The following is a 13,493-nucleotide window of genomic DNA, read 5'->3' on the forward strand; positions in this document are numbered from 1 at the left end:
ACGTAAGCCCGTCATTTCGTGGGATTAAAAAAGTAACATTTATATCTTCGATCCTCTCTTCCAGAGGATAAACACAAGATCTCTCTCTCTGTAGCTTTCTTACTTTTAAAACATAAGAGTCGGAAGAACAATTTTCTGAAAATACAAATATCTCGTTTATTCTTCATCATTTATCTTTCTTTGATCTTCGGAAATATAAATATTCTCCATCTTTCCACTTTGTCTCGGCTCTCTATCTACTAATGGAGTAGTTGGAAGTGGAGAGGAATTTGACCCGGTACGTCGAATCACGTGACTGTTTGCAGAAAAAGACTCTCATTTTAACGCTACATCATTACAAAAAAATAACCTGCTTTTTATTTTAGCAATAAATTTAACACCTCTAAAAATGTTTGTTTTCGTTGGTAAACGTACTTGTGTCGAACTGGCTCTCATCCTTCTCCCTATCTATCTACTCCGTCCTCTCTATTCCTCTCTACTCCTCCCCTTCTCTCTAAAGTCTAGAACATCTCTTATTGAAATGAAATTTTTATGAGGTTTGTGAGAATTCTCTCAGTAAAATACTGATAAAACAATATCATTGCTCTTTCAATGGTTTATCCTCCTGATACAAATAGATATTCTCAATCATGAAGTAGAAAAGGGGGGATAAGGGTAACGTAAACGTTTGGACGTATTTTGAACACTATGAACTAGTTTTTTGAAAACCAAAACTATGATGATAAGTAATCGATCACAAAAAGCAATGTTTACCGTAAGATTGTGTTCTTTACAAAAAAACTGTTTTAGAGTGGTAAATCCTACCACGTATTGCTATATACATATCTGGAAGAAAAAAAATATTGTTTAATTTTTTTTTGAAGCATATTTTTAAAGGTTTACATTCATCCATAATTTAAATGATAAGACAGCATTCTATCTTTTAACATGATTTATCATTAACTAAGCTCTAAGCTGGGGATCAATCGTCTACAAAGGATATTTCATTAACATGCTGAATATTTAAAAGGTTTTCATTTCTCTTCTTGGTTGGGGTTCGCAGACAGGGTTCAGATTCATCTCCACTGTAGTAGCAGGACGTATCTAGCTCCTTGTTAGCCCGGAGAAGTGTACTGGTTTCATTGATCTCCTCCAGGTCTAGTTTATCATCCTCTCCCACTAATGTGCTCCTGGATACAGCAGAGCTAATACTTGAGGTTAAATCCGAGGTTATACTTGTTGCAAGATGTCCTCGTCCACCAACTTCCCGTAACTCAACCTCATCTTCATCCTTCGGGAAGAGCTGGGTTAGCTCCAGGTCCAGAGTTGGTGTTGTGTCACAATCCCAGTATGCCGGAGCAAACATTGAACCTGGAGCAGCCATCACATTCCCGATATCACAATCATAAAGATCGTATTCCATCTCCTGCTCTACAGAGTTACAAGAGAACCCTGAGACTGAATGAGAAGGACGAAGCGTCATCTCCGATCCTGATCGATCCATCTCTACTCCCCGACTAGATCTAGTATCACTGGAGCAAGAACTTGCCAAACTTTGAGAAGAATATCTTTGTTTTCGTTCTCGCCGTGGTGCGGCACGCTTTTCTTTAGGTTTCATGTCAGAAACTGATATAGTTGGTCGCGGGGAGTCAACCGAGTCCTTCACTGATACAGTGCGATACAGTTTTATCTTACCAGGGAGAGATGATTTTCTAATTTCACTTCTCTTATTAATACACCAATCCGATAGTGTCTCACGTCTTCTTAGCAATCTTCTCCGTCTTCGTTTCACCGGAGAAACTGGTTCCTGACCTTCAAGCTCTAGGTTGTTATCTTCGTTCTCCACTGAGAGCGGAATATATTCGGAGATAGTAGAGAGAGAGGTATAAGGTAGACCCTGAGGAAGGTAGGTGTGACAACTATGCTCTGGAGAATTGAACCCCGACTCCGGTCTTGCTTTCCACCTGGAGTACCTGGCCTTCTTCACTACATAGTCAGACACCATGATCAGGGTACAGAGTAGAACTAGAAAAACTAGAACTATAACCACCACCACGGGACTGAGCAGATTTATAGCTTGGGAAAGATAATACCAACTTTCTTCAAAGACTGTGTTCGTTCTGACAACTTTGTCTGAAACAAAACAATTCTTATTCAAGTATATGCTGATTATATTACTGTGAACTATATGGATACTTTTTAAAATGTATCTGAGCAAAGTTTAAATCATGAGCTTAGACAAGCTAGAGTTATCGATAATTAGTATAAATAACTATTTGATTTAGTACGGTTAAAATATAAATTATAAAAGAGATAAATATTTTATTTTGCTGAACCTGTAATTGTAACTTGAACCATAAACTCAGCAAAACACTCGAATAAATTCTCCACCAACCCTCCAGCTCTCAGCTCAAATCGAACCGTGTTCAGGGACGAATTAAAGAGTTTCTCGGGGTACCCCTCCATCACTGACTGATAAAGGAGAGGGTTCTCCTCCTTTACTCCGTCCCGGAGGTTGAGAATAAGTCCTGGACAGGATAGACTAGGGGAGGTCAGGTTCAGCAGGAGAACTTTTCCCAGAGACACCCTGTACAGTGTACAGTGTACATATTACTAATTGAGCTAGAATCAACCAAATAAATCTTTTTAATCCATTCAGAGGACACTTTTATAGTTTGATAATTAATATCTCTGTGACTGTATGTCAATGGGATTTTAAAAAAAAACGAGTCAGCTGTTTTTCAAAGATTAAAACCCTTAATCTGTAATTAAAAAGTTCCAGCATTGAAGATTATGTTTAGGCCCTAGTCTATATGTTTATTGCATTTCACACAAAAAATCCAACCTGAGGTTATAAAATGAATGATAAAAAAGAAAACATTACAGACTTTTTTGTTTTTAATCAAATTAGATTATTCATTTACCCAAAAATCCGCCATCTTTTAAATCTGTATGTTAACAGATATTGTTTTCCAGGAGACCTTGCAAAAACAATGCGCCCCCCCCCCCTTGGAATAATTGATAAGTATACTGATCATTAATAATGTATAATTAACCGCAACGGAGTAATTAACAGATGTAATTATAGTTAATTAAATATAATCATTTACCTGAGTGTCCAGGTTATCAGAGATTGCTTGCATAATCCTAGAATATTAAATTATATTTTATTATTTACAAATAAATCTTTAAAATAATCTATAAAATAAAGCTCACATATTTGTATATTTACTGGACTGGACCAAATTAGCTGAATTTTTTTGAGAGAGCCAAACGGGAACCCTGGGGGTAACATTGGCTAAAAAAAATCAAAAACACATTTCAATTTTTTGTTTTAATTCCACGGGCAACGCCGGGCACTTCAGCTAGTATTTAATCTATATAATAAAACAAGGCATTCGTATATATATATATTCGTTATTTACGGAGTTATGCAGCAGAAAAAAAGACTTAAATTGACAGAATTAAACATGTTTTAAATATCTTCCTCACTGTTGTACAGATAATTTTATAATTTGGGTACCATTGTGAATCGTGTTTTTGACTCTTCAATTGAAATAAACCTTTAAAAAATATCTGAACTAGACAATATTCTTGAAATTTTTATTTTTTATTTTATTAAATAGATATCCAAGTTCATGTACTACGGTCGTATATAAAAGGGATTATAATTACTTCTCACAATTGTTTGAAAAAATCACATTTGGTTCAAAAGTACTGAGTTCTTGTCGTAAACACTTTGTTAAAAATTCCCATATCTATGTAACCCGATGATGTAGACCATTGATATTTCAAACTATTAATTCTGATGGATCAAATAGTTTGAAATATCAAAGGTTTACACCTTTAGGATAAAAAAGATTAAGCTTGTGGCAAGAACTTAGTTTTTCATTGTTAAGTTAGTTTGTTATAATTAAACAGTTATTGACAAATATATATGAGACCAAAAATGAGTGTCCTATACTCAAAAAATAATAAGAAGATAGAAAACATCTTTAAAATAAAAATGCATCGAATCTAAATTTTCTAAATCTTCAACACAAAAGAAAACCCTTCAAACCTTCAATCATAAAATCTTAAATATGTAAATATATATTTTCCCTTAAACTATTCTTTTCTTATGAATCACAAAAGAACTAGCTGATTTCTCGCAGCAAAATCAAATTATTTTAATCTCTATATCTTTGCAATCTTATGTTGTAGACCTTTGATATTGTAAAACTATGAAATATGAATTCTGCTGGAATAAATTTTCAAATATGAAAGAATTACACCATCAGGTTGCAAAGATATGGTGATAAGAAAATTATAAAGCTTGGCGACTGATCAGTTTCTTTCAGAGGGGCAACTTCCATAAGTTTCCTATATCTAAACGATGCCAAAAACTATATTATTATTATTTTCTATGAAAACTAAGCGTGTTTCCAATTTTTCCCTTTATTTTTGACAGTTGATAACAATATATTGAACCCAAGGGCCGGGTTGGAATCTGCAGTTGTTATTAGAATTCCACGTGTATGTGTGTAGGAGTGTAAAGTTGTGAAGTAGGATCTAATTATAATGAAGTTGAGAATTTATCTGTGTTCAAGGAACTACCCGGAGAATAGTAAGTGTACCAGGGTTTAATGGCAAATGCAATGGATACAAACACGGAAATAAATTCTAAAGAAAAGTTTCCAATAAAATGGTTCAAATAAAGATTTAAAAAATTGTGGATTAAAAAGAAAAAGTAAAGAAAATGAGCGGTTGAGTCAAACCTTCTCTTTATTGCTTAAAAACGAATGTCCTGAAGTATACCTGAAACTACCTGAATATCCTGGAGTATACCTGAAACTACATGAATATCATGGAGTATACCTGAAACTACTTGAATATCCTGAAGTATACCTGAAACTACCTGAATATCCTGGAGTATACCTGAAACTACTTGAATATCCTGGAGTATACCTGAAACTACTTGAATATCCTGAAGTATACCTGAAACTACCTGAATATCCTGGAGTATACCTGAAACTACTTGAATATCCTGGAGTATACCTGAAACTACATGAATATCTCGGACTGTTTTCTCCTCTGTATCCTGGGAGTGTAGAATGAACGTGCATCCACAAGAACATGGAGAACTAGGAATAGGACGGGTTGCTCCAACTGTCGTCTAAATAGATAATTTCTCTTCTTATGTGTTTAAATTCGAAAAAGGGAGTTAAGATTTCTTTACAAAATTCATTAAAAAAATTTTGACAATACTTTGTGATCAGTTTCAAGGTTTTAGACTGATACCTCTTCTCTATATGTAGGAGTAGACTGGGAGAAGCACTCTGCCAGGTTACAAGGTTCACTACTAACCCTATCTCCCTAAATATACTTGATAAATGTAAATCTTTAAACAAGTTTGAGAACATTTTCCTAAATTATTTCTTTGATATCTATTACTAAATAGAAACATTTTCCTAAATTATTTCTTTGATATCTATTACTAAATAGAAACATTTTCCTAAATTATTTCTTATATTTTCCATAATTTATGTGAGTAGAGTCATCTGTTACAGTGTTACAGTGTTCTTAGAGAATTGTTAAACTGTGGAAGAGAAAGGGAGTAAAGTACCTTACACTGATATTGTGAACTGCAGAACCTGAACCTAGATCTTGAACCTGCTCCACAGCTTACAGAGCACTGGGACCAGGAGCTCCAGCTCTCCCAGCTACCTGGAGATAGAAACTTGATCCAACCAAGTATAAATAAAATTGATCCAACCTAACCATATGATTCATTGATAACTCTACTTTTCATGAAATATTTCCAACATTGATTTTAGTTTGAGGGAAGGTTATTGCTATGGTAGAGCCAAATAAGTTTATTTCTCTCCCAATATCTCCCTACAACACGAAAACCAATAATAAAAACATTATGAGGGATAAAGTGAGTTCAAAAATTAAAGTTTGATAATTTTAAAGAACAATAAAAGTGTTAAACCGTGTAAAAAAAGTTAAATATGAATTTCTATTTATACATGCATAAAAACATTATCTGTAAAAGTTGTATCAATTTTAGAACCCCCCCCCCCCCCTCTATAAAAGGAACTTTTGAATCAGAAAAAGGAAAGTAAATGATCAATGAAAAGGAAGTGAATAGAAAAGATGTGATAGGAAAAAAGAAATATCAAGAAAAACACATAAAAGAACCTGGAGGAAAATTTTAATATTCTAAAATAAAGAAAAAAGATAAACAAGGGAAAATTGTAACTTTTTAAAAGAAATTTTTTTGAAAGTGAAGAATTAGGGAAGAAAGAGAAATGAAATCCTGGAAGGAAAACCTGACAGAAAGAAAAGGAAACCCAGACAGAAAAGAAAATGAACTGTGAAAGGAAGAAAAGGAAACCCAGACAGAAAAGAAAATTAACTATAAAAGAAAGAAAAGGAAACCCAGACAGAAAAGAAAATGAACTGTGAAAGAAAGAAAAGGAAACCCAGACAGAAAAGAAAATGAATTGTGAAAGAAAGAAAAGGAAACCCTGACAGAAAAAGAAAAGGAAACTTTTCAGAAAAGAAAACGGAAACCCTGACAGAAAGAATTCCCCAGAGACTTGTTTTCTTCCGAAATACTTGGAATTTACATTACTGGAGGTGGAACCGGTAATTTCACTGGATTAGAACCTCAACGCAGGAAACTAAATTAAAAACTTAAACTTTTCCTTGTCAAGTAATCAACTCCTGGCCCTATTGAGCCAAAATCAGAATTTAGAATTTAGAGGTAGATTTAAGACGTTAAAAATATTATGATTCTGTTTTATTTATTGTTTGATTCCCTCCTACCTTTGCTTTGCCTGGAGCAGGAATCTGTCACAAGAGAAACCTTCCCATTCTCCGAGGTAGAAATATAATGGAAGCAGAACATGAAGTCTTGTGTAATGTTGAACAGAGAACAAGGGAAGAGAACAGCTTTATCTCCCGGAACTACACGTTGCTCTCCAACATACTGAGCTCGACCCAACCCAGGCTTGACAGGTTCACGGTACAGTCTGATTTTATCCTTTAATCCAATACAGTGTGGATAGTCCAACTCTATCACGACAGTTTCATCCTGCCGGCAGTTTTCCAGGTTAGTTTTATCCACCAGGATTTTATATTCAAGACTCCAGGCAACTTCGATCCCCAAGCTGGTGGCAATAAGACCATTATCTCTTGAATCATCATCTTTTATCATTATCTCCGCCCCGATCCTAACCTGATAAACTCCAGGCCAACCCCAGAACCTGCAGGGAACTGTAACTACAGAGGATGGACGAGAATAGAATGAATCTAACTTGACAAGATAATAAACATCATTCTTAGAACAATTATTATCATTGCACAACATCAACTTTAACCAAATTGTAGGTGTACCAAACTCTCCCCCTTGCAGCACACCCTCTTCCCTCCGTCCTTTAGGAGAACAGACTGCTCTGGTAAAACTTACTCCTAGAGTAACATCTGTAGTGTAGGTTTCAACTCGGGTTGGAGTATTCAATGTTATCACAGGCCAAACAACCTTGGCATGTTAAAAACTTAATGCATCAAAACGAAAATAAGAAAATCCACATAAGGAAGAATGAGTTAATAAGAAAGGGGTAAAAGATGGGGAAAGAGGAGTAGGGAAGCCAAGAGTAAGATTAGACAGTGAGAGTAAAAGAAGTAAAAGAAGTTCGGAATGAGAATACGAAGGGTGAATGGAAAAGGGAAAAAGATTGGAATTGGAATGAAAGGATCCAATGGTGATGTGTAAAGGGTAAAGAGGAACGCAAAAGAACAAGAATGGGGAGAACATTTGAGAAAAGAAAGGTGGCGTAGAGGCCTTGTAAAGGAGAAAAAGGGAAATAAATAAGAAACAAAGATGAAAACAATGAAAGATGAATAAAGGAGGAAGAAAAACTAAAATGGGAGGAAATCGTGATGGTGAAAAAGAAGAGGTAAGTGGGAAGATGAGATTTAGGTTGGAAAGGGAATTATGAGGGTAAAATATAGGAGGGGTTCGTGAGAGGGAGAATTAGAAAAGAATTACTTTGGTAAAAGAGCAATGGGGGATTGGAGTAGATGGGGGGCGCAGATGAGGAATGGGGGCACGGTGGGGTACTTTAGGGGGTCAAGGGGGGTGACTGGTTTTTGTCACAATACTCCTCTTAAAATGCATTTGTTTTGTGTTTCATGTTGAGAATGGACAAAATGAATATATATTTATATAATCTTTTCAATTACAAAAATTTTATCAATTGTAGCTTGATTTATAATGATTTCAATTTTTAATTTAACTTTTCCCGTTCATATATTTTTCCTTGAATGGATCCTGTAAACCCGCAATATATTTAGATGTCGTCTTTGTTACAGTGAGCTATTTCGGAAGAAAAACATATATTTTCTAACAAAAGTTTCGGGATAATCTATATATATAAATGAAATCTTACAGCTATAAAGAAAAGATTTAGGGGCGTCGGCAGTACGCCAAAACCTTGGGTTAGTGTAAGAAGTGTGTTGAAAAAATCATATTTTAAATGAAATAACGGATTTTCGGTCGAAATTCAAAACTAAAACATAGCATTTAAACAACTTAAAGACTTCTCTCAAAAAAAAAATTCTTAAGCGGCTAAGCCTTAGTTGACATAAATAAGAGGTTTATGGAATAAACTCATTTTAGCTGACCTCCCCCTCCCCCCCTTAATACTCCACTGTGGGGGGGGGAGTGTAGTGGGGGAGGGTTGTGGTTTGTTGACAAGGCCTCAGAATTGGTTGTATTTGATCAATTTATAGTTACAGGTTTCTTGGCAAAAGTCTTAAAAGTACTTAAAGTAAAAGTTTCAACATTCCTGAAAGAATCCTGACGCAATCATGGTTCCGTTAGTGTACGCAATAGACAGGGAATGATTCCCTGCGTAGGTGATAACTCCGCATGGAATAATGATGACTCCGGTTCCGACCGGTATCCGAGCTGCATAGAGAAGAGCAGGTCCAGCATGCAGGAGTGTGTGGATATCATTAAACCTCGCAGGATCAAACTTTTCAATCTCGTAACTAAGAATAAAGATTTGAAAATACTTTTAAATATTTTTTTGAATATTTTGATTTAAAATCTTTACCTGACGGCTAGATCTCGTTCCAGTGCAACATATCTTGATGGAAGATTTATCCAACTCGGAGAACCTGGAATATAGGAGCAGTTAAAACAGGGGTAGAAGGATAGAAGGATTGAAGAATAGAAGATTAGAAGGATAGAATAATATAAGAATAGAAGGATAGAAGGATTTAAGAATAGAATGATTTAAGAATAGAAGGATAAAAGGATATAGGGATAGAAGGATAAAAGAATAGAAGGTTAGAAGGATAGAAGGATAGAAGGATAGAAGGATGAAAAGAAAGAACTTTAGAAGAATAACATGATATTAGGAAAAGAGTAAAGGATAATAATTATAAAAAAGATTAGAATTAATTATTTCCTATTGGAGTTTCTCTTTAAAAGTGAATTGTAGATTTCTGACACAGAAACAATGGCGAAACTGTCAGAATTTAACACTATTTAGATTAAAAAAACGATGATATCTGTAAAAATGTTGATCAGATAATGGTTTAAAGGGTACCGTTGTGAATCATTCAGCGTAAAAGGTCACTTGAATTTACGTCTACAGCCCATTTAAGAAAACCACGACTTTTTACACGTGTGATCTGAAGTCCAGAATATAAGAAAAGAAGAGCAGGAGTAGGATTAGGTTGGATTTTAAATCCTCCAGGGTTTGTCAATTTAGTTTTATGGGTTCCAGTTTGTAGAAAACTCAGTTAGATGGAAATAAAATTAAATAAATGCTTTTAAATTCCAACCAACTTTCAAAATAAACCTTTTCTGTTAAATTTTCCAAATAAGTAATTGTTGTATTTCTATTTAATTAAATAATTTTATTGTTTCTCTCTTTCAATTTATTTAATTGCAGAGAAAATATTTTTCTTCTTTGAACAGACAATAAAGAGAAATATTGTTTGAGAAAAACTACAAGTATTGTTCGTAATTTTCCTTATTTACATCATTTTTTTAGATTTTGATTTGAACATCTAATAAAAAAAATAGGAAAAATTGAATTAAAAAAACCTCCTGTTTCGTTTAGAGCAAAAAGAAGTAAAATAAAAAATTATCATGTTTATCAAAAGTACGAGAGCTTAAACCTGGACTTGGAAGAGAGATGAAGATCAATATGAGAAGAGTAATCTCCATAGTTATCAGTCCTTAACCAAGGATTAGATCCTCTTCAACTTGTATATTACGTTCTCCGAATCTGCTCAGATTACAGAGTATTGTCTCTTTTGTCTCCCAGTTTTTTGTAGAAGAGACTTTTTCATGTTTAAAGATTTTTATTACATTGCTGGTTTTGTTTGAAAAAGTGTCGTGCCAGCAAATTTTCTGGGTTATTATATTGTATAGAGTGGGAACATATTCAGCTGTTTCCAACCTATCTCTTAAGAGCTCCGGATACAAAAGATAATCCGTCTTCGTCCCGGAGCGTATTCATTACAACCCGACCATTCACCAGATCTATCTTTCTCTCCTCAGGGTTCGGTTCTAGGAGAGATTATTCTCCGAACAGGATTGAAGATAATGTTTTTTCTCTCGGCACCAAGAATATTCTGGAAAATACCGTAATTCTCTTATCTAAAAGAGAATACTGGAGAATACAGTTCTTTTCTTAGCTCCAGGAGTACACTGGAGAATAAAGTTCTTCTCTCAGCTCCAGGAGAATTCTGGAGAATACAGATCCTCTCTCAGCCTCAGGAATATATTGGAGAATACAGTTCCTCTCTCAGCTCCAAAAATATACTGGAGAATACAGTTCCTCTCTCAGCTTTAGGAGTATATTGGAGAATACAGTTCCTCTCTCAGCTCCAGTATTATACTGGAGAATTTAGGCAAGTTCCTCTCTCAGCTCCAGGAGTATACCGGAGAATACAGTTCCTCTCTCACCTCCAGGAGTATACTGGAGAATTTATGCAAGTTCCTCTCTCAGCTCCATAAGTATATTCCTGCTCTGCTCCATGTCCCATTAAAACCTGTAAATATGAATCCATCAATCAATAATACAAATGCTAGCTACTAATCAATATTCTATTATATATTCTCATCAATCCTTTGTATATTACGGTGCACGAATGTAATATAAAATTACATTACGTTTATACGTCTCGTAGAAAAAAAATAAAACATATGACGACATTCGTATTTAATTTAACATAAAGATATTAACGTTATTTTTAAATGTTCTTTATGTACTGCACTGTACTGTGCCGTTGCCACCTCAAACTAAAGGAAATTGAGCTATGAGGTCACAAGGTCTGGTCAGTAATGTTGCGTAAATTTGACCATCTCTTCCACAGTGGTGCGTATGTATTATTTGCCAAACAAACTGGGTTAAAGTTATAAATCTAAACTTATTATTGATAAAACTTTTCATATAGTTTGGAATTCCATTTCATGCAGTAATTTTCATTTTATGAAGTTATATATCCGAAACTTGTTTAATATCAAAATTAGTTCCTGATAGTTTGCACGTGTTCCTGATAGTTTACTAGTGTTCCTGATAGTTTACTAGCGTTCCTGATGGTTTACTAGCGTTCCTAATAGTTTACTAGTGTTCCTGATAGTTCACTAGTGTTCCTGATAGTTTACAAGCGTTCCTGGTATTTTACTAGTGTTTTTGATATTTTACTAGTGTTACTGATAGTTTACCAGTGTTCCTGATAGTTATTTAGTGTTCCGGAGAGTTTACTAGTGTTTCTTATAGTTTACTAGTGTTCTTGATATTTTACTAGTGTTCCTGATAGTTATTTAGTGTTCCGGAGAGGTTACTAGTGTTCCTTATAGTTTACTAGTGTTCTTGATATTTTACTATTGTTCCTGATAGTTATTTAGTGTTCCGGAGAGGTTACTAGTGTTCCTTATAGTTTACTAGTGTTCTTGATATTTTACTAGTATTCCTGATAGTTATTTAGTGTTCCGGAGAGGTTACTAGTGTTCCTGATAGTTTACTAGTGTTCTTGATATTTTACTAGTGTTCCAGATAGTTTACTAGTGTTCCTGATAGTTTATTAGTGTTCCTGATAGATGGCTAGTGTTCCTTGTGACAGTTAATTTGTTTTCATGGGGTTCCTTTTGGTTGCTAATGGGTTGATATGTTCCTGAAAGGATTATGATAAAACTAAGAGGTTTCTAATATTGGTGAATGATGGATTGAGTTGTCAGTCCTAGTATCCAACCAGGGAAATAAACAATAGATGCTGAGATGCAACTCATCAGTAGATGTTTGTACCCGGAGAATAATACCCAATTATCCCAACCCGACATGTGGAACATTAACCCCAAATATTGATTTATTTTGAAATAAACTTATATTCGTTCCTCAATCAACGAATGCTTTGTTTCGTACTTACAGGGAATTCAAATCATGTATGCGTTTATAAGTTTTAATTATATATTATTTAATAATGACCTAAAACTTGTCAAATATAACGATTTACTACGGCCAACCAATTTCAAATTTACATTGTTATCTAATATTATCATACTAGGCTTTTAAGGCGCTTCGCGCCCATCTCCTTTTTCAATTGTGAACATGTTTTCTTTGTGTACATCGTAAAACAAAAACAAACAAAAATTTTGCGAATTGTATGAAAAAGATTCGTGGATTTTCAAAATTTTCAAGAAACTAATTTTGTTGGAGCAAATTTTTGGAAATTCAATCATTCATAACCCTTTCCTGGGATCATGCGAGGTACCGCAAATATGTGGGGCCCGATCGGTACAGCTGTTTTGACATTTATTGGATACAAACAGACAGACAAATAAACCGGAAAGCCAAATATATATATTTATCGAGATTTAATTCTTGATGATTAATTGATTATTTATATTTCAACTCTAAAAATTAACTAAATCACGTTGTTACCAATTTAAGATGAGAGTTTAATGACGACCTGGATCTTTTAAAATATCAAGATTTGAAGATTGAATTTGTTTTTTTATTTTAAATAAGTTTTGTATCAAACCCTACAGAACAGGAAATAGGAATATAAGTAGAAGCATTTTTATTAATATTTCTAATTGCCCTTAATATTCTACAATTAGCCTGCCTTACTCGGTATTCTTTTCTGTTCTCATAATTATTAAAAATATCTATATAGAATACAAGCTGGAATACCCGGTGTTGCCCAGGTTTATTTTATTAGTCATAGTAAGATAGTCACTCCCACCGTTTACCCGCGTTTGGCATTTAATTTTGATTTTATAATTATGGACGCGGCAAGAAATTCGAATATATTGAATCTTTGTGACCCCTTGTGTACCCATGGGTTCCCTCAAAAATGTTCAGCTAATATGGTCTAGTCGTTTGGCCATCTATATTCTATAGCAAACCTATATATAGATATATATTATAGATATATATTAAAGATATATGAGTGAGAGCGAAGAGCTTTATTATATTGAAGAAGGATTGAAACATATCTAA

The 13,493-nt window shown here is 34.2% G+C and overlaps 1 protein-coding gene across 1 annotated transcript in view; it reads right to left on the minus strand.

Moving 5' to 3' along the window:
• Positions 1-840: 840 nt before the first annotated feature.
• The window catches only part of LOC111715130 (uncharacterized), a 16,394-nt gene continuing 3,741 nt past the window's right edge, over positions 841-13,493 (minus strand). Inside the window, exons 2-11 of the mRNA XM_023490397.1 lie at positions 10,162-11,040; positions 9,087-9,150; positions 8,817-9,021; positions 6,793-7,507; positions 5,585-5,685; positions 5,260-5,334; positions 5,017-5,134; positions 3,090-3,126; positions 2,316-2,566; positions 841-2,112 (exon numbers count right to left, since the gene is read on the minus strand). Coding sequence (XP_023346165.1) covers positions 962-2,112; positions 2,316-2,566; positions 3,090-3,126; positions 5,017-5,134; positions 5,260-5,334; positions 5,585-5,685; positions 6,793-7,507; positions 8,817-9,021; positions 9,087-9,150; positions 10,162-10,210 — 2,766 coding nt within the window. The 5' untranslated portion in view covers positions 10,211-11,040 and the 3' untranslated portion in view covers positions 841-961. The remainder of the gene's footprint in view (positions 2,113-2,315; positions 2,567-3,089; positions 3,127-5,016; positions 5,135-5,259; positions 5,335-5,584; positions 5,686-6,792; positions 7,508-8,816; positions 9,022-9,086; positions 9,151-10,161; positions 11,041-13,493) is intronic.

This window comes from Eurytemora carolleeae, unplaced genomic scaffold, assembly GCF_000591075.1.
Source record: "Eurytemora carolleeae unplaced genomic scaffold, Eaff_2.0 scaffold1711, whole genome shotgun sequence".
NCBI classification, from domain to species: Eukaryota; Metazoa; Arthropoda; class Copepoda; order Calanoida; family Temoridae; genus Eurytemora; species Eurytemora carolleeae.